Here is a 22,037-nt window from a genome sequence, read left to right as displayed (position 1 = left end):
AAGCTACATAGGCAATTATTCATAAAACTAAATTTAATTCATTTTTTAAAACAAATGAAATAAGAAAAAGTCCTCTACCATCTACAGTAGGTTGATTTGCCATTTATGGTAACACATTGATCAAACAGAGGTTTTTAATCAGAAGACTTAAAGCTTTCCAAATGTTTCTCAGATCTGTAAGCTGCAACCCCACCTTTATTGGCTCATTTTTCTGTTTCAGGGGCCCCTTAAACTTCTGCATTATATAGTAAATGTGGCACATCATGCACTATTTGTTGTCTTCTCATTAAGCATTCTTTCAAGTCTACTTTTCCCTTCTCCTAAGGATCTCAGCACGGCATGCAGGGCATAGCAGTTCCACTTGAACGTGGAATCTTCTGAAATGAGGTAAATATCAACAAAACCTTGTATAACTCAAAGGCTTTTGTAACCAGTTGCATGTTGAGACCATGGGTGAAATCCTTTTCCCAGGGAAAACGCCCATTGACTTCAGTGGGGCCAGCATTTCACCCTATAATTTTAATTTCTAAGATTTATTCTGATGGGACCAATCTTGGGTCTCTTCCTCGAGAATTTAGGCAAACAGTTCTTTTTGAGCCACACACTAGTACAGCTCTATAAATGGGTGATAAAACCATGGAATATGGAAAAGCATCATTTTACCTCTCTGCCCCAGAAGCCGGTATATATCTCTTCTACATTGTACCAAGTACTCCTGAGCCAAGAAGAGAGAGATTCAAGGTTACTCTCACACCCAAGCTTCCATGCTCCAATACACAGCATTACTGCCAAGCTAATGGATCTAACGCCTTGACATCCACAGCCATTCTAACAACACAGAGAGAAGTATTATCTTTGTATATGTTTTGTTTAATAAACTCCATTTGACGTAAAGAGAACAGTGGCACTAGTGAGTAGCAAAATTTTTAACCTCTATGGAATTTACATGGGGTCAAATCCTGCTGAATTCACTCAGTGCTTGGTTCTGGTATCACTTATTCTTGTGCAGGAATAACTCAACTGAAATCAAGTGAGTTAAACCACTGTAAAACTGATGGAAGATCAGAATCAGACCATCAGTTTTCTCATACTAACTTCCTATTGACTGCACTAGGATTTTTTGCTAGCGTGAGGACTGAATAAGCATTGAGCACATGTTTACTTCATAAATATAAATGCATATTTTGTGTTTTAGGCTATACTTAACTGAAATTTGTGTGTTATGAACTGTAAATGCAAGATGAATAAAAACTAACACAAAAATATTTCTCCTTTTCACCTGAATGTCCTTGGATCTTGTGCTGCAAATGGTTGATTGATGACTAACATCAAAGGCATCTCAGTTTGTATGTCATATGCTCCAGTTAAAATAGTTACACACTGAAGCCCAGATGGGAAAACTCCTTGATTTGGCTAGATATCTGTAGAACCTTTTATTTACTGGGAAGTGGAATCTAAAAATGGAATAATTTTATAACAATTAAAGACACAATTAGAATCATGATTAAGTATATATACAAAGGGTCTGCATCAGTAGTGAATACACTGACTTCTGGCCCCAAGGATGGAAAGTCCAGCTGGAAGAATGCTGCACTGGCATGAGGTGGCCTCCTGCAACAACTTCCCCACTGTTGGCATGGTGACAGCCAGTGGATCCTCAAAAAGGAGTGGTACTGGCCAACGATGGGGCATGGCTAGAATGGGGTTCTCACAACAAATTTTTTGGCAGCCTCAGTGTGGCCACCAACTCTGGTTGGTGGCCGCTCTGACAATTGTTTCCCTAAAATACTTAATTAACTTTAGAAAAACTCAATAGTAAAAATAACGTACAGTTATATTTTGGTGCCCCGACCTCCACTACCTCCCCGGGCCCCATTGCTTCTCCCCCATTGCCTCGGGCTCCCTTCCATGGCCTCGGACCCCAGGCTCACCCCACTTCTTGCTTCTGGACCACAGCGCCTGGTAAAACTGGCCTTGCAGAAGCCCAGAGCCAGAGCCCCATGGCTGGAGCCAGGGGTGGGCTGAAGCCCCAAGCCCACAGGCAGAGCCCTGCTACTATGTGGGGACTGAAACCCAAAGCCCTGAAAGTGGGTGGTGGTGGTGGTGGGGGGGGGGCTGAGGCCCACCTCAGGAGGCCCACAGCTGAAGCCCGGTGCCAGAGTCCTGCGGCTGCAGCCAGGTGATGGGGGGACTATAGCCGCCTCTGGCTGAACTGGGCGAGGGAGGCTGAAGCCCACCCCTGAGTGCTGCAGGGAGGGGCCACTGCTTTGCCCCCTCCCCCATCTCTACACAAGAGGCTGTTGTGGCCGCAGGAAAATCCCTTGGTGGCCGCATGTGGCCACGGAGGCCACATTTGAGAAACACTGGGCTAGAGCATCCAGGATATGTGCTGTTTGGGGCATCCTCTGCTGCTGAAAACTTCTATGGAGACCCAGATAGAAATTAAAGCTATCCTTCCCTGGGTGAGTCCCCTGGGAGAGTAGTGGTGTCACCATTGCCTACTGTCACAGGGGGTGAATCCCCCTGAGGCACAGTGGTTCCCATTGGCACAATGGTATAGGTTCAATTATACCTGTAGTAACAAAAGGGGTGAATCTAGTCATACATTGGGGCACAAGGGTAATAGAAGGTTTCTATCAATTAAATAGGAAAAAGGCTGGCGTGTCCAGTGTATACCAATTATTTACACAGGAAAAAATTGATTGTGTTCATGGTGATACAGTATACTAGCAAGGGTACAAATTCCTCAGTTATATTTGTTCTTCCCTTTTGTTACCCTACCTATAGTATCCACCCAGATACCCATAATACCTTGTGGAATATTTATCTCCTTTACTGCATCCAGTGGGTCTGTAAATGCAACATCCTAATGAACTACTTCAGCTAGTAACTTTGATGCCAGAATGTTACCAGCAAGAACTTTACTAAGAAACTATGCAGTTTTCTCTCATTGAGCAAACTGTAACTTTGATCTTTTCTTCAAAAAACTAACATAAAAGGAGACTGTTTACAGAATTTCTGTCACCAGAGGAAGACTTATAAAACAATGCTTCTCAGAAATCATTTTTTAACAATGCTAGATTCTTCTTTCTGCTTCTTTACTTTCAATACTAATTAGATTTCCCTCCCCTGTCCACTTCACAAACTCAATTTCACTGACAGTTGGATATGCAAGGTATGGAAGATCATGTCCCCGATTAACATGCATACCATGGAGACCCTCGGTAAGAAAGGAGTCTAAATCCTAGATTCCTTACTCAGGCAAAATGCCCACTGAAATCACCATAAAAAAATAAATAAAAGATTGAGTTATTTGGTTTAAACAATAGGTTACTGTGCATGTAAGTGCATATTTCTTACAAGATAGTACTTTTCATTAGTCCAGAATTACATATTTACACAATTTAACATCTGTTGTCAGAGGATAAATAAATACAGTTTTATTCAATATTGAAAAGAAATTCGACAACACCAAAGTGAAAGAAAAAGAATGACCAATATTTGCAAATTAGAAAGTCTAACGTTAGGCACCAAATACTTAAAAGTGTTGCTTGATTTTCAAGTAGCTCTCCCTGAAGTCATTCAGAGTATCTAAGAACTCAGCACTTTTGAAAGTCAGGCCAGTTTCTTACATGACTAAATATGGAGTTTGGAACTTAACTTTAGACTCCTACTTTTGAAAATCTTGGTCCCAGCCATTTTTTAGAGTGATTTCCATAGGAATTCACTGAACTCTGTGACTTGAATAAGAGTTGCAGGTGTTCAGCATCTTTGAAAGTCAGGCCATTTAGGTGCCCAAACATGGATTTAGGTGCTTACGTATACGCACTCAAATTTTTCATTTTTTGGCCATGCCCCCCCTTACACCAGGGCTGAATTTGCCCCATTATACATGACAGCATACAGTGGTGTTAGGACCCTATAATTCCTCAACACAGAAAAGTGAGTCAGATAGTGTAAGTCAGAGCTTTAACAGTTAGCCCTGAGTTTATTTGCTTTTATTTTTCAGCGAGCATCTTAACCTTAATGTAATCTATATTTTGTGTGTGTTAATATTTTAGAATCTGGACAACGCTAGAAGTTGAATTCAGTTTTCATTTTAGTATTAAAATAATAGGCAAGTCATTGATGCGCTGATGAAACACATTCTCATGAGGGCATGCCTAGACTACCCCATGCTCTGTATTAGGAAATACTGTCTTGATCCTACACCATTATAGTCAATAGGAGCATTGCCATTAATTTCAATCAGCATAGAATCAGGCCCAAATACACCATGTTATTCTTCAAGTTTTAAAGAAACATCCCAGGTAAAGACGTATGGACAGATTGCGATGCTTATATAACCTTTGAAGATGGATAGAAACATTAATATTTAATTATTCTCATTAAAGATTTCTATACACTTAGAATGTATAGACTATCATATGCCAGTCATAACAAGAGTTGATAATGTGAACGTCTATGTATAATTGACATAAATACTACAATATACGTTTACCATACTATTTTTGTCTCTACTCACATTTTCAGCCGGAAATTAAATTCACTAATAATAGATGATAAACCTGAGATACTTCCTTTTTAGTGCTATCAGTCCAATCTGAGATCAATTATTCATGTGTGCAGCATTTCTAAAGCAATTTTGTATCACTGACATTCCTGTTTCCTAAAATATACCATGTTCACAAGGTATTTGTAATGGGACTTAACATATTGTAGTATTTACAGTGGAAAGCTTCAAAACATCTGTTTGTTTCAGAGTGTCAAGATGAGGATCAAAATAACACAGGAATAAAGTTACAAGAAAAAGATAATAATAACCCCATACTTACCCAGCTCATTAGTGAATTCATTGGATTCCTCCCCAGCAATGTTTTTTTCCAAACCTGGAAACTAAATTGAGTGTGAAGAAAAACAACATATGTTTAGTTTTGAACAAAATTTTAATTTAGCTTTGAAGGGCCCAATTCTGCAAAGTGCTAAATGTCCTCAACTTCTATTGAAGCCCATGGGAACTGAGAACACAGAGCACCTTAGAAGACCAGGTCCAAAACTAATAATGTAGTACTGTACTCTGCAGAAATTCAGAGATTCATGGTTTATACTGTACTTGCTTCTCATGGCTCCCAAGACAAAGAACCATGGGACCAAAATGAATCAGGAAGCAAAGTAACCACTTTTTTTTCTGCCACAGAACTTTCTTCTCCAGACTTTGCCAACAAAGCATAAACTTGGTTGGTGATTAGTCATATCAGAGAATTAGTTTCTTGTCCTAGGAATGATAACAGTTTAAAATCCAAAGTCCACTGAAATCAGTGGAAGTCTTGGCATTGACTTCAATGGGCTTTGAATCAGGCTGATAGTCATACACACCTGTCAACTATTCAGAGAGAAGATGTAGGTGATAAATAACATCTAAGAGCAGAACCCAGAGAGGGTGTTCCCTCCATTTTCCCCCTCTCTTCTGGTTTTGTCTGTTTACCAGACCGTCCAGTTCCATTCATCCTGATAGTCACTGCAGTGGAACTGGAGGTCCAGGAGATAAGAGCAATGCTGAATAATCTAAACCAGCAGTTCTCAACCTTTCTGGGCTCAGGATCCATTTGAAAATATTTATGGCCTGTCATGACCCAGTAAATAGTCTGGGGTTGGAAGCCCTGAGGTTGTTTTGGTCTGAACCTGAACCTGCCCCACTCCTTCCTCGAAGGAGTTGGGTCCTGCCCAGCACACGTAGTGCTGGGCAGCCACAATGGCAGCTCCTGCAACTCCTGTGCTGTGGGGCTTGCTGCACTTACCTCTCAGGTCTGGCTGGGCATTGCAACCTCCAGGACTGTAGCACTGCTGAAGTTTGTCCCCACCCTCCTGACTGGACAAATTTGTGAGAGTGGAGTTGTGGCCTGGCTCATAGGATTGCAGTGCTACTCACTCAAGTCTGGCCTACTCGGACTCCCATCATCATGACGGCTGGGCCAAACTGAGTGGCACTGGGACTCCACAGGTTGCATTGCCTGGAGCAGGCAGGTAAGCCCAACCAGCCCTGTGAGACAGGAGCCACAGGAGCTGCCACAGGATCCTTTGAAACATTCTCGTGACCCAACAGTGTTATGAACATGTTTGTTTTGTAATTATTTATAGACTAGGTTTGGTCAAAATATTTCCCCAGTGTATCACAGTATAGTGTAAAGGTCTACATCATGTGGTTTTTACACCTTCTCTGGAACCCAACATCCAACCACGTCTAAAAAAACTATGTTAAAAGTGAAGCACTTAAAAGTTAGAAAATGCAAGAATTAAGGTTCCTTGGACTTCTCATTCAGTCTCAGTTTCCTCATTTTCTCTGGCTCCTTGTCCCAGTCTCTTTGTCCAGCTAGTCCGCATCCAAGTCTACACCCCCGTGCCAGACTTGAGTCCCAGTCTCCACCTCCCAGGCTTCTTGGCCCAGTCAACTCCCAGCCCTCCACCACGATGCCTAGGTCTGGCACTTGTCCCCTCTGCATTTTAATCGGATGACTTCCTCCTCCACGCTGCCTGGGTGCCGTTGTGGAGTGGGAGGAGAGAGAGAAAGGGAGGATGTCACTGACAGCACAGGTGAGACAGGCTCCCTGTTCTCAGTTCTAGTGCCTGACCTTACCCCGCCTTGGAGCAGTCATTACAGGAAAAAAGACAGCTTCATCCTTGTAGCCTGTGCTGGTGTATGCTCCATTGCTCTGTGGGGATAGCATACATGCAGTTCTGTCACACATAGGAGTTTTGATGGGATGGAGCATGTTCAAAATGTCTGCTCAGCACAAGGAGCTCTGACACTCAAGCATGTTCAGTGAGGATGGAATCTTTGGAGATTTTAGCTGCTAGAATGTCCAGCAAGTCTCTACTGAGCATGTACAAACTGTGACTTTTCAGAGGCTCGTAATTTGACCAAATCTGGGCAGATGTTCATAGGGACAGCAAAAGGCACATCCTTGACATAAACACCAACTTCCTACCAAATTTCAAGTCCCGGCACCAAAGTATGGGAGCACACGAGCTTTCAAAAAAAAAATTGACAGAATTCTTTTTTTTTTACATTGAAAAACAATGTATTTTCCCTTAGCCTTATTCTAAGAAATGACTGAACTGTTTTGTTTGAAATTGCAAAAAAAAGCTCAGCCTGAGGCAGATACCTATCATGGAAATTTCATCCCAAACTATTAGTTTGGCAGTTATAAAAACTGAAAACAGTCTTATAATGGGAAATGTTAGGCAACCTTAATAATAGATGGGGTTACGAGTCACACCTGTAAAGAAACTATCTACTGAAATAGACATTTTCTTGTGTCCATTGTGAATGTATGTGTTATAACAATACTTCACTTTTTAGTTCAATAATAAATATGGTACCTAATTTGCATGATGAAATTGACAACTGTAACCACTTACATAGAACATTACACTTTCAACCAATGCTTATTAATTCTTACAACACCCCTGTTATGTAGATAGAAATCCTTCTCCCCATATCGTAAACGTGGAAACTAAAGACAGTGGTAAAGTGACATTCCTATGCACAGACAGTGAATGACTAGCAGAGCTGGTATTAGAACACAGGTGTTCATAACTCTCAGACATGTGTTCATTCCTTTATTTATTTATTATTTGTCTCTTCAATGGCTCCCAAGTCTGTCCTCCCTGAATAGTATATACAACAGAAACTCTCAAAGCTGTCCTCCTCCTATTAGTTTGATTGTAGGAAGTTATGATTTGGTCTATAGGGGTTGTGAGGCTTAAACAGAATGCTTTTTCCTCTGTAACAAAATTCATTAAATATCCTTTCCGTAAGGTTACTAGTTACATGTTACACATAGTTGTGGACAGTTGGTAAATGGAGTGGTTGCCATTAAAAAGTCAATATTTGTCTACTTTTACCACACAGCTGAGATTACTACAGTTTATCCCTATGCTTACCACAGAAGATAGCTGTGATAAAGGATGGTAAAGATTTACTTTCTAATGGCTTCTACTGTGCTATTTATTCTGCTGACCTATTTTCTTCATCATTTTTAAATTCTTCAATTTGTTCTGCCCTGCCCTTTGCATCATTTGTGGCATTTAGCAAGATATTTCCCCTTAAGCAACATTCTTTGAAGAAACAGTTCCAGTTGTACTCTAAAATTGAAAAAAGCAAAGCAAAGAGACTTTGAAAAAGATCCAAGCACTGACTCCTGTTTAATCCAAATGGAAATATTTTAAGTGACATTAGTACCTGTGTAATGTGCCAAATTTATAATGCCTATTTTGAACATATATAGAAAATTTCTCTTTACAAGGTTAATTGCCGAATTTAGCCAAACTGCCATGCCATATCTAGAAGGACCATCTCTTGGGCTGAGAGGATTGTTCCATTTCTATGTTAATTACATCCTTGGCCTGTTGAAACCATCAAAAAGGATACTAATTACTGCCAGTACTTTTGTGATCAGTTCATTAGGAACTAGACTGAGCCCACCCACTAATTTCACCAATGAACAACCATCAAATTGAAAAAGCTTTCAGGTAATAATAATCTAGGGCCAAATCTTTTAACACCTGGGTGCATGGAACTCCAATTGAAGTAAAAACATCAGCATGGAGCCACAAAGGGACTTAGATATTGCAATACTCAGGGTCGCAATGCCTAACTTCCAGGTGCCTAGAAAAATAATTGGGCTCCACAAACCCTCATTTAGATGCCTAGATTTCCTATACAATCCATGGGGAGAGATAGACATCTAAGAATATGATCTGCAAAAAAAGACATCATGCTAGGCAGGGAGCCCCTTAAGCTAGCCCATGGGAGATGCTGAGGAGAGGGATGTGTCCTAAGTGTCCCCTCTCACTGTTAGGTTCCACAGGCTTGGTCTCACTACAGAGTTAGGTTGACATAAGGTAGCTTACATCAACCTAACTCTGTAAGTATCTACATTACAACATTGCTCCCGCCGGTGTAAGTCGCCCACTACACTGACCTAATAACTCCACCTCTATGGAGGTTGATGTAGTTAGGGCAACATAGTGTCAGCATAGACACTGCTTTTCTTATATTGCCTGTTGCTGTGAGCTTTGTGTGGGGCTGGCAGCTCGGGCTTTCAGCCCCAGGTCAGAGGGGGTTCGGGGACTCTAGCTGTCAGTGCTCCACAATGCCCAACACAGTTAAGTCAATGGAAGAGCTCCTAGTGGGGATGCGCACTGCCAGCAGAGGGGGCGTAGTGTTTATATGAACCACTGCAGTAATTACTGCCATGGCTGTATGTCGACCTAACTTAGGTCAACTTAATTTTGTAGTGTAGGCAAGGCCTAAGTCCAGGCTGCAGGGAGGTACTTAGCTCGGCTTGCAATCCACAGCTGGAAACCTTCTGGAGTCAGGCACCTTAGGCATCTAAGGGTATGTCTACACAGCAAAGAAAAACACATGGCTGGTTCATGCCAGCTGACTTGGGCTTGCGGAGCTCATTATATATCCCCAGAGCCATCCAATCCTGTCCTGGTTCATTTTATATGAAGAAAAGTTCAGAATGACAGTAGTTGGCAAGAGAAGACTATATTGTAAGATTAATTTTAGCTTGAAAATTCTGTATGTAAAGATTGCCATGAACAACACCTTTAAAATGAATTAATCCAGTGGTAAATGTGGTATGGAATTACAAGTAAGACCTTTAATACTGCAGAAAAACAACTGACAAAGGGAAATATCTGCAATAGTCTAAAGGAAGTCAATCAACTTACATGTGTTTAACATTAGGAATATTTCTCTTTCCTCAGTGTGGGCCTGTAACTCCAGCAGATTATAATTATGAGTTACATGTGAATTAATGGATAGTTATAAGAGGCATATATTTAAAATATTAAACACTAAAGTCATTCAAAAGATTTTTTTTAAGTCTTAAGGCAATTAGTTTCTTTTCAGATCTTGTTTCTACTTTCCTTGTTTAACTTTTGCTAATGGAATCCCATCCATTGATACTTCTGCTGCATTATACGCAAACATGTTAATTAGATTTATACATCATTTCCTTTGTTTCTGGGCTAGTCAATGGAAGGAATTATTCACAGATAAGCATTATGAGGATTCTGCTCCAAATCTCTCATTCTTCCCATTCCTCCTTTAAGACGATTCACGTTAATATAGGCAGACAGTGGTAAAGCAGGGTCAGATATTGCTCCTATTGAAGTTAATGAACATGATTCTCCACTGCCTTTAAGACCTGTGCAAAGTGGATATAAAATACTACTATTGTGGGTGTAAACCACTGCAATTTGATAGCATTTAAAACCCACTTTCCACTAATTTTTCCACCTTCATAAATCACTGCACAAAGTACAAGGCAATGGAGAATAAAGCTTAACAAGATTTTTAATCATTAGATTTTGTATGCTTTATCAGAGCCAAATGCCCCAGAACTCAATATTTGCCTGTTATGTTACTTTTGGTGTTTGCTCCAAATAAGTACTGTTCCTAAAATGTTGTTAATGCAATGTCTTAAACTGAGATGACAAAATAATTTGAAAGTATGCAAACAATATAAATATTGATTGAATTCTGGGTTCAGAGGGATGCACTGAACTCAGTAATTTGAGGTGCACCAAATTCAAGGCATTATTGTAAATTTATATTATAAAATTTTGTAGACTGCCATATATCCCATATAGATAAAATTAAATTGCGCCTGATTCTGCAAGCTGGTGTGCACCCTCAGATCTCACAGAAGATGCTCAGTGTCTTGCATAAGGCACTCAGCACCTTCCAGAACGGAGCCCTTTGTTAGAAAATAAGGTATACAAAAGGTATCCTGTGATGTTCATGGATCAGCAAATCATTTGTAATTCATAAGCATCCATGTCTGAAAGCTTGTGTATTATCAATTATTTGCTGCTTCATGAAAACCTAGATAACATTCTCTGCTTTGCACACATTTTTCTCATGGATCACAATGGCTGCAAACACTTTTTGTACAAAAATTTGAATTGCCAGCCCTATAGTCTAAATCATACAAAACTAAGTTGTGGGATATATCCTGAAGAGTGCTTGGTGCAGCACAAGAGTGGAGGATGCAAAAGAGGGGTTTTAAGACAGCTTTACATTCCTTATTCTAGAGCCATGTTAGTACTGGTGCGGTCCCCAGGGTAAATTAAAGCAATCTGAAGACAACTCTATTGTATGCTGGTTGCCAAAAGCGCCAAGAAGCCATTATGGCAGTCACAAATCAGCAGGGCATAAGAGAGCCGTGGCCATTCCTTCTTGTAACGAGTTGCTGTGAGCTCAATCAGTCCCACCCTGGTTCACCTGCATGTGCTGTCAGGCTTGGAGGGAATGGTTAAAAGAAAAGGTCCATCTCAGTGAGGAGGAAGAGAAGTTCTCTAGTGCTAGCCTCCTCAAGGATAGCCTGGTTGGGGTTGCGGTACAACCAGGACTGCTAGATGCCAGAGCCACCCTGAAGGAAAGTAGGTCTGGCCTACCACTATTGTGTTTACTTTGTTACCCCGGGCTATTGTGGTCCATTTTTGACCTAGGGTTATTGTGTTTACTGTTCTATCTAGGACCTGCTTCTGGTCTGACTGGGACTGCTGCAGGCAATGACTCCCCTGAAGGGGATGAACACACTTAATAAACCTGTTGCCTTGCCCCCTACTGTGTCTCTTTAATATTTTCTGACAGCTCCTAAAGTGATATGGTCACATTCCATTGGCCAAGAAGAGATGGCACAGGAGCTATTACAGAGTCTTTATGCCACCTAAAGATTCCTCTAGCATTGAGGAATCTTCCAATAGCTGGCTACACTGGCTTTAAGGTATTTTTGTGCTGTTTACATAGCTTTCATATCATTTTATTATTCTATAGTATTTGTATTCATGTAGAGCTTGGGAGCTCGAGTAATGGACCAGGACTCCATGTTCTATAAACAGCAAACAAAAGACAGTCCCTGCCCCAAAGAGTTTACAATCCAAGACTAAAACAACAAATAGATTCAGACAGACTGATATGGAAGTATTAAAAAACAATGAGACTATACTGGTCAGCATGACAGGCAATGGTCTCAGCACACTAGCAGCCTAACCATTGTCAAGTTATTTGTCAGCATCATGGAAAATGAGAATTTTAAGGAGGGTTTTGTAGGAGGATTTAACTATATTGGTTTAGAAAACAATATAATTTAAGCAGCACAACCCCCTTAGTCTGGATGCAGCTATGCCGTGTAAATGTTCCTTATCGGTATAGTTTATTTCTATAAATATGCAGAAATAAACTATACTAATAAAGTAACCTTTATTCCAGTATAATCACATCCACACTATGGGTCTACTGCTTTAACTATATCAGTTTCTAAAAGCATTCTTTTTTGTATCAGTCTTTTAAGAACAAAAACTATAATAAGTGATAAAAATAATATAATCTTTTAAAGGTATTTCTTTAGAGTAAAATAGTGCCTTACATTTTTCACAGTTTGGTACAAACTTTAATCTAAGATTTAAAAAATGTATTTCTATTTAACTGCTCAATGTTAAGCTAAACATTTGCTGAACTTAGCAGGATTAACTATGTACTTATGCTGTTCTATACACTCTAATACTTTTTATAAAGTCTCGAGGACCCAGAAGGTGCAGAGGACCTAATCCAAAATTCATTAAAGTCAACTCCCTTTGACTTCAGTGGGTTTGCATCAGGACCTAACTGAGCTCACACATATTCCAACATCTGGGATATTTTAAAAGATCTAGTCTAGTCTACCTCAGACTATTTCCCCTTTGACTTTGAAGTGCTATCTGTGAAGTGGTGAAGGTCTTGTGATATTACTTCACAGCATGAATCTGGTTGTTAGTTTTACAGATTCTACTTGCACATACCAATACTGCATAAACATTTCCATCCTAGGGAAAACAACAACAACAACAAAATCTTGGGCAACAGCCTATGTAAAGCTGATGAACTGGATTTCCACCTCTCATATGCCAGTGTAAATCAGCAGTAAATCTGAAGCCAGTGGAGTTACATAAGTGTAAAGTGGGCATACGTGAAGGAGAATGTCAGGACTGATATTCTGTAATATAAATAACCAACCCACAATATATCAAAAACAAGCAACCTTCTCCCCTTCCACATGCACATATGGAGATCACCCTGAATCTCACACAGTGACAACGGATCACATAAAGGGATACATAAAGGGATACATTTTGTCTCACCCAGACTCTCCAAAATAAACTCAGTATTTTTCTATCTAGATTCCTGAAGGCCCCTCTTAAGGATAAGCTTCTCTAAGGGCTAGTCTATTGAAGCAGTACAGTGGAGGAGCTGCGCAACTGTAGCATGTCTGGTGAAGAGGCTCTATGCTCTCCCATTGGCATAATACAACCACCTCCGCGAGAAGCGGTAGCTATGTCAGTGGGAGAAGCTCTCCTGTCCACACTGGTGCTTAGGTCCTTGATCGGGGAGTGGCTTATTCACACCTCTGACTGTTATACCAACATAAGTGGTCATGCATACAAACCTAAGTGATAGCTGCTGGGCTGCCAAAGTGCCCTCACTAGAGCTATGAGGGGAAAAGCAATATAATCATGTCATCCATATAGAGCTACTCACTTACCTGAGGACACACAAAATAACAAGAGGACAGGACGTTCCCTTCAGAAATACCAAAAATAAGCCTCATTAGTGACTAAGAAAGTTCATTCCCCTCAAGCTCCCCCTCAACCCCTTACAGCTATTTTCACCCACACTTCAGCTCTTTCTTGCTGTGGTTAAAGAATAGAAAGGGTGAGAAGGATTGCTGCTGGTGCTCTTCCTCCAGCGGGTGGCTTAGATGGTCAGCCTGCTGCAGCATTGCTCACTGCTAAGGTTGAGTTGGAGGCTGAGGGTGGGGTGGGGTGTTGGAGTGGAATCCTCTAGCAAGGGAAGACATCAGGGCAAACACCGCCCACCCCATATGCACATGCACTCATCCGCACAAAGCTATTGCACTGCACACACATCTGCCCAACCTATTCTCCTAGGGCCTGATCCTTCACGGTGCTGAACACTCAACTCCCACTGAAACCAACTTCAGGAGCTACTCAGCACTTTGCAGGATCCAGCCTCTGGCCAGATCTCTTGGGAAAGGTCATTTGCCTGCTGCTTAAGAGGGAAGATGTGCTATGGAAGGTGCTGCTTATCCCAATATATAGATGAGAGAGAGAGATGGTGGAGAAGGTGACAAGGGAGATGCTACTACCCCTACCTCCTAGGTGATGTGGGAGAAAGTTTGATGAGGATGTCATCTAACCTAGGGAATAATGGAGAGATTGGTACAATGTGGGGTATTGCTGCCTGTAACACCAGGGTGGTGGGAGGAAGCATGTGCAGTGATGGATGTTACTGGGCCGAGATCCTTGCTGCTGGGCCTCCATCCCAGCAGAATCATAATAGCAGCTGCAGCCGCTGCAGAATGCAGCCGCCCCCTCATTTCCCGAGGCTTCCTCTGAGGCCCTACAATGGAAACAGCTTCACTAGAAACAGTTTCATAATGCCTTTGCTTCCATCCTTCCCCACTAACAGGATGAAGATTACATTTGGAGAAACACACTTATTTCTCTCTCACGCATTCTTGCTGCGGGACAGAAGTCACTGCTTCCTCATTGCTGCAGGCCATACCCCAAAACAGAATAAAGCAACTATCACTTCAAAATTGAAGTGAATTTAACATTTGTGAAAGGTGTTAGACTAAAAGCTCTGGAGACTGCAGTTCCCTGGCCACAGGATTACTAAAGTACAGGCAAAGGCTTCCCCCTACCATACTAGTCTCCCAATGTCCCTTAACTCTTCCCTGGGTGAGGGTCACTTTTAGGGAATGTAATAGTTCAGTTTCCACAGTCCACTTAGGACTTGTTCCTGCTCCCACTGAAGTCAGTGGGCGATTTGCCATTGACTTCAGTGGAGCAGAATTGGGCCTTTAGTCCTTGGCCTCTCTGTTGAGGTTACCAAGTAGGATTGCCAGGAGTTCAGTTTTCAACTGGAACACCCAGTCGAAAACGGGTCCTGGTGGCTCTGGTCAGCACTGCTAGTAAAATATAGGTGTATGTTATATATAGGTAATATATAGGGATATATAGGTAATATATAGGTGTATGTTATTAATCATTAGTATGTAGGTGACATACCAGGAATCCAGCTGCTGCTGGAGCCCTCCTGCTAAATCCCGGGAGTTATATTTAGCTGCTGGAACTGTATTCTTCTCTGCAGAAAAACAGTTACACATGAGTCCTCCCAGAATTGCATTTTCTCCCAAACTTTGAGAACCCTGATGAGACTCTCAGAACCCTCATCTCAGTGGGATAAATACAGCTTGCCCTTCCTTCTGGTTGCCATGGCTCTCCCCCTCACCAAATATCCACCCACTGTAAATACCTGACCTGGCTACTAGGGGTACTCTTCCTCCTCAGCAGTCCTTTTTCCCAGTTGCTAAGGCTCTCCCACACCCCTTCCACTGACAGTATCACCTGGCCCATAAATTCAGAGGTGAAAGGGTTACAGTACAATGTATTCCTTCTTGTACAACTCCATCCTCCGCATTGTATTTTTTCCTATTTCTGCTTGTAGGAGTCAGTGGACCCGGCTCTGTAAAGTATTTTCTCTCTGACATTCCTCTCTGCAAAGTGTTTTTGGAGGAAGACTACTGGAACAATTATATGTGTTTAGAGATGGGCTGAAGCCAGTATTGGTATAACACATTTTTTTGAGAAAATGTAAGAACAGCCTCACAAAGACCAGCTTCTTCTGTCACTCTGCCCTCACAGAGGCTTTCCTTGCACACACACACACCTGTCCCCTTGATGGTGTTGCTGTCTCCACCTTCTTCCTATGTAAAAACAAGAAAAACATGCTGCATATTCTCTGCTCTAAGTCCCAGCATCTCAGACACAGAATCATAGAACTGGAAGGGACCTCGAGAGGTCATCTAGTCCAGTCCCCTGCACTCAAGGCAGGACTAAGTATTATCTAAACCAGTGGTCTCCAAACTTTTTGGCTCAGGCACCCCCAGGGTGAAGACCAGAAGACCTGCCGCAGATGTGCCACCGATGGAAGAAGACCGGAAGACCTGCTGCAGATGCGCCGCCGGAGAGGAACACCAGCTGTGGACGTGCAGAGCTGCCGCCGAAGAAAAAAAAATGGCGGAGTGCCGTCCGGTGGCGCTCCTGCTGCCACACACCCCCTGGGATCATCTCGCACACCCCTGGGGTGCATGCACCCCAGTTTGGAGACCACTGATCTAGACCATCCCTGACAAGTGTTTGTTCAACCTGCTCTTAAAAATCCCCAATGCTGGAGATTCCACAACCTCCCTCGGCAATTTATTCCAGTGCTTAATCACTCTGACAGCTAGGAAGTTTTTCCTAATGTCCAACCTACACCACGCTTGCTGCAATTTAAGCGCATTGCTTCTTGTCCTATCCTCAGAGGTTAAGAAGAACAATTTTTCTCCCTCCTCCTTGAAACAACCTTTTATGTGCTTGAAAATTGTTATCATGTCCCCTCTTCACGTCTTCTCGTCTCCGGACTAAACAAATCCAATTTTTTCAATCTTCCCTCATAAGTCAGGTTTTCTAAACCTTTAATCATTTTTGTTGCTCTTCTCTGGACTTTCTCCAATTTGTCCACATCTTTCCTGAAATGCGGCGCCCAGAAATGGACACAATACTCCCGTTGAGGCCTAATCATCGCGGAGTAGAGCGGAAGAATTACTTCTCATGATTGCTTACAGTATTCCTGCTAATACATCCCAGAATGATGTTTGCTTTTTTTGCAACTGCGTTACACTGTGAACTCATATTTAGCTTGTGATCCACTCTGACCCTCAGATCCCTTTCCGTAGTACTCCTTCCTAGGAAGTCATTTCCCATTTTGTATGTGTGCCACTGATTGTTCCTTCCTAAGTGGAGTACTTTGCATTTGTCCTTATTGAATTGCATTATATTTACTTCGGACCATTTCTCCAGATCATTTTGAATTTTAATCCTATCCTCCAAATCACTTGCAACCCCTCCCAGCTTGGTATCATCTGCAAACTTCATAAGTGTACTCTCTATGCCGTTATCTAAATCATTGATGAAGATATTGAAGTGAACCGGACCCAGAACCAATCCCTATGGGGCCCCACTATTTATACCCTTCCAGCATGACTGTGAAACACTGATACCTACTCTCTGGGAACGATTTTCCAACCAGTTATGCACCCACCTTATAGTAGCTCCATCTAGGTTGTATTTCCCTATTTTGTTTATGAGAAGGTCATGTGAGACAGTATCAAAAGCCTTACTAAAGTCAAGATATACCACATCTATGACTTCCCCACATCTACAAGGCTTGTTAACTTGTCAAAGAAAGCTATCAGGTTGGTTTGACATGATTTGTTCTTGACAAATCCATGCTGACTGTTATTTATCACCTTATTATCTTCTCGGTCAGTGGTTCCCAGACTTGTTCCGCCACTTGTGCAGGGAAAGTCCCTGCCAGACCAGGCCAGTTTGTTTACCTGCTGTGTCTGCAGGTTCGGCCAATCGCGGGTCCCACTGGCCGCGGTTCGCTGCTCCAGGCCAATGGGAGCTGCTGGAAGTGGTGGCCAGCACGTCCCTCGGCCTGCGCCGCTTCCAGCAGCTCCCATCGGCCCGGAGCAGTGAACTGCAGCCACTAGGAGCTGCAATCGGCCAAACCTGTGGACATGCAGGTAAACAAACTGGCTTGGCCCAGGAGGGGCTTTCCCTGCACAAGCGGCAGAACAAGTTTGGGAACCACTGTTCTAGGTGTTTGCAAATTGATTGCTTAACTATTTGCTTCATTATCTTTCCAGGTACAGAAGTTAAGCTGACTGGTCTGCAATTCCCCGGGTTGTTCTTATTTCCCCTTTTATATATGGGCACTATATTTGCCCTTTTCCAGTCTTCTGGAATGTCTCCTGTCTTCCATGACTCTTCAAAGATAATTGCTAATGGCTCAGATATCTCCTCAGTCAACTTTTTGAGTATTCTAGGATGCATTTCATCAGGTCCTGGTGATTTGAAGACATCTAACTTGTCTAAAAAGAAAAGGGGGAGAGAAAACCTTTTGTAGTGATAAACACCCATTTTTTCATGGTCTGTGTGTATAAAAACATCCTCACTGTATTTTCCACTTTATGCATCCGATGAAGTGAGCTGTAGCTCACGAAAGCTTATGCTCAAATAAATTGGTTAGTCTCTAAGGCGCCACAAGTACTCCTTTTCTTTTTGCGAATACAGACTAACACAGCTGTTACTCTGAAACCTAACTTGTCTAAGTAATTTTTGACTTGTTCTTTCTGTATTTTAGACTCTGATCCTACCTCATTTTCACTGTCATTCACTATGTTCGACGTCCAATTGCCACCAACTTTCTTGGTGAAAACCGAAACAAAGAAGTCATTAAGCACCTTTGCCCTTTCCACATTTTCTGTTATTGTCTTTCCCCCGTCATTGAGTAATGGGCCTACTCTGTCCTTGGTCTTCCTCTTGTTTCCAATGTATTTGTAGAATGTTTTCTTGTTTCCTTTTATGTCCCTAGCTAGTTTGATCTCATTTTGTGTCTTGGCTTTTCTAATTTTGTCCCTATATACTTGTGTTATTTGTTTATAGTCATCCTTGTAATTTGACCAAGTTTCCACTTTTTGTAGGTCTCTTTTTTGAGTTTTAGATCATTGAAGACCTCCTGGTTAAGCCAGGGTGGTCTCTTGCCATACTTCCTATCTTTCCTATGCAGTGGGATAGTTTGCTCTTGTGCCCTTAATAATGTCTCTTTGAAAAACTGCCAACTGTCGTAAATTGTTTTTCCCTTTGGACTTGCTTCCCATGGGATTTTACCTACATGGAATGTAATGGAAACCATGCATAAGAAAATGCTTTGTGGAACCTCACTGTTTGCATAGCCTACCACCCAGTCTGGTTCAAGGTGCAAAATTCCGATGTGGAGCTGTGAGCAGTTCACAGGATTAGGAGATAGGAGACCAGGGGCTCAAAATCCCATAATTTACACTAGTATTAATCTCAACTGTACTGAAGCCAATCAGGTCACACTAGTGTAAAAATCAGTGTAAGTTAGAAAAGAATCAGATCCTGGGCTTCTACTCCTGGATCTAACAGAGACATCCTGCGTGACCTTGTATTGAACACAATCCTCCCCTTTGCTTTAATAATGGGCTTCCGAGAGCTCCCAAAAGTCCCCTCCAGCACATTTCTATAATTTTGAGGCAATCTCTGAGTCTGTATTTCCTAAGTTGTACAATGGGAATAACAACAGATAGCATTTACCTATCTCAAAGAGATATTGTAAGGCTAAATACATGTCTGTAAATTATACAGAGTCTCAGATGGAAGGTGTCATATAAGTGCAAAATATTACCTGGATATCAAACTCCTCATAATTCAGGTATATTTCAATTTGAGGTTTAAGTTTGGTCCATTTACAGAGAAGTCATTTTTAAAGCATGGATGGAGATCTGGGTTCAGATCTCGAACACCTCCAAACTTTGGGGGCATTCAGTTGTGGTGTTTTGATTTGGGCCTATTTCTAATTGTACTATATTGAGAGGCAGAATATTGATGTCTTATACATCAAAATAGATTAACAGGCTGCATTTTTAATAATAATATAATTTATGGCCAAATCTAGACCCTGATATCTTGCAAATGATTCCATGTGGGCAGTACCCTTGGTGCCTGCAAAATGAAAATGGGGTTCCATGTTGGTGCAGTGGTCTGTCTTTGCATAACAAGTTGCAGGAGTGGGACCCTAGTTTGTTAACAGTCTGTATTACAGAAATTTACTTCATCCTCTTATGTCAAGTTTTAGTCAATTTTTTACAATTGAATTTAAAACATACAGAGAAATAAATTGCAACAGAAATGCTATTATAGATGGTGCTACTGCAAGTAGGGACTGACATTTTCAGAAACGAAAAGCAAGTCTGCCATCTAGAGTCTTTTAGTTTAGTCTCTAAGGTGCCACAAGTACTCCTTTTCTTTTTGTGAATACAGACTAACACGGCTGTTACTCTGAAACCTTAGTGTTTTTGAGGTGGATTTTTATCCAGGAAAACAAATCTTATTGTAAGTTTTTAAAATGAAGTTGGATCAAGACAACAAGGTTAGCAACATGCTACACCAAGATATGTTGATATGTCCCCACGTCATGAACTGCAGTTTCATCTACCCCGCAATCTTTCTCACACACTTTTAAACTCTAATACTAATATTCTCACTCAAAGTGTTAACATAACGTTGGTATATATCCTTCACACTTATATGTTAGAGAACAGCACTGAGGAGACCTCGAAGTGATTACTAAATTATTTTTACTATATTGTTGTAACCAATACATGGACACCTAGGACTTCACAGCTCTTTTTACACAGGACTGTATGGCTATTTGGAACTTTGTAGTGGCAGTGGGATAAAACAGTGCATTTTCCTCCACTGGAAGCACAGGCCCATATTATTTGAGTTAAAGTAGAATCTTTGTTAGCTGTTGGCAGGGTAAGGCCTGTGAACCCATTTATACAGTTCTGATTCCATCCTGTAGAGAGCAAAGATATAAATCACCCCCAAAGTTTTCCTTAAACTTTATTTTTTTTTCTATTTTAAGGTGAGTGGTGGCACACCAGGGATAAATCCAGTCCTGCAGTGATCTCCATACGGGCAATCAATGGGAATCTACTGGACAGCAGAGATCCACCTATATGGACCTCATTGCAGAATCATCACCCAAGTTCCTAATCTCACCAAAGATGTAACCATATTTGAAAATAATTTTAAAACTCTGCTCAAATAGACTCCCATCCCCAAACGTGTTAAAACATTTGCAGCTGGCTTTTCTAGACAGGGCAGTACTATGTTCAAAACCACTTTAAAAAACCTGTACTCACTATTAGCCTCTACCATGTCTCTCATATGATTTTGGAAACTGGTACAGCCCTATTCACGCTCAAAGCCAGTTCAGAGAGATCCCCGTTTGAATTGTGTTTTGAGATAATGTTCAAACACAGTAATGCTGAATAAAAGCAGTAAAAACACTTTTGCTTTTGACTTCATGCAAAGAACTGCATCGTGCTAACAAGCTGTACATGAGAAGCTGTTTGCAGAGCACAAGTTCTGCATACTCTTGAGCACCATCTTCTTTTAACTATTTACATAATAGTAGTAGCATTCATTATTTGTATGACTGCAGCAGCCTGTCACAGAGCAGGACCACATTATGCTAGGTCCTGTACAAACATAGAATGAAAAAGATAGTCCCCAGCTCAAAAAGCTTACAATCTAAGTAGAAGACAAGACATACTCTATACCTCTTTTAGAGACAACTCCTATGACAGTGAGGATGGGGCTATGTTTGTGCTCTTAGTAAATGCAGACTTCAATGCATTCAAACTCCCCCTTGAGCTGTGACAGTGATGACAATGGTATAGTTAGGTAGCTAAAACTTCTTCAATTAAGTCTGTTTTCAGTGACCGTGAGCCTGTATACCAACACTTAGCTAACATTCATCATGTGCTCAAATTGAATTGCAACAAATTTGAAGGGCTTCTTCAAGACTTCTCTACTGAGGTGGGAGACATACCAGGCCCGGCCCTTTGTAGTCCTGTTTGCCATTAGGAAAACCAGGGCTGGCTGTCTGCTGTTTCCCCATAATATATTCTCCACACAGGAGAGCAGATCTACCTATTATTCCCCAGCTGTTCAGTAGCAGCAGGAATCAGGACCTATTAATGTTGCTCAGTGAGGAACCCTCTAACCTTACCCTTAAAGCCTGTTCTTAACAAGTCATGGGGGAAGGCACTGGATTCTTGCACAGTTGCAAATATTCCTATTCCTCATGGGGAAGTGCTAAAGGTGATTGATAGGGAAACATCACCTGCAGAGTGGGTTGTGTGATAAGGGATATTGATCAGTATAATCTGGCAGAGATAGGAAAAGAAAGGAAGTGGATGTGAAGCAGAGGGTTGATAGAGGAATTTGGTCCCTTTACATTAGATGCCTATGCTAGG

General features: G+C 41.5%; 1 protein-coding gene across 1 annotated transcript; it reads right to left on the bottom strand.

Annotated features, from left to right (window-relative positions):
• Positions 1 to 227: 227 nt before the first annotated feature.
• Positions 228 to 21,679, bottom strand: INPP1 (inositol polyphosphate-1-phosphatase). Its single transcript, XM_077830401.1, is given in 6 exon segments — positions 228 to 288; positions 290 to 487; positions 1,280 to 1,454; positions 2,782 to 2,946; positions 4,836 to 4,896; positions 21,611 to 21,679. Coding segments are annotated over 6 exon segments (729 nt in total).
• Positions 21,680 to 22,037: the final 358 nt, after the last annotated feature.

Source organism: Eretmochelys imbricata, chromosome 11 (genome assembly GCF_965152235.1).
Source record: "Eretmochelys imbricata isolate rEreImb1 chromosome 11, rEreImb1.hap1, whole genome shotgun sequence".
NCBI classification, from domain to species: domain Eukaryota; kingdom Metazoa; phylum Chordata; order Testudines; family Cheloniidae; genus Eretmochelys; species Eretmochelys imbricata.
The sequence above is the reverse complement of the archived record's forward strand: the minus strand, read 5'-3'. Positions and strand labels throughout refer to the sequence as shown.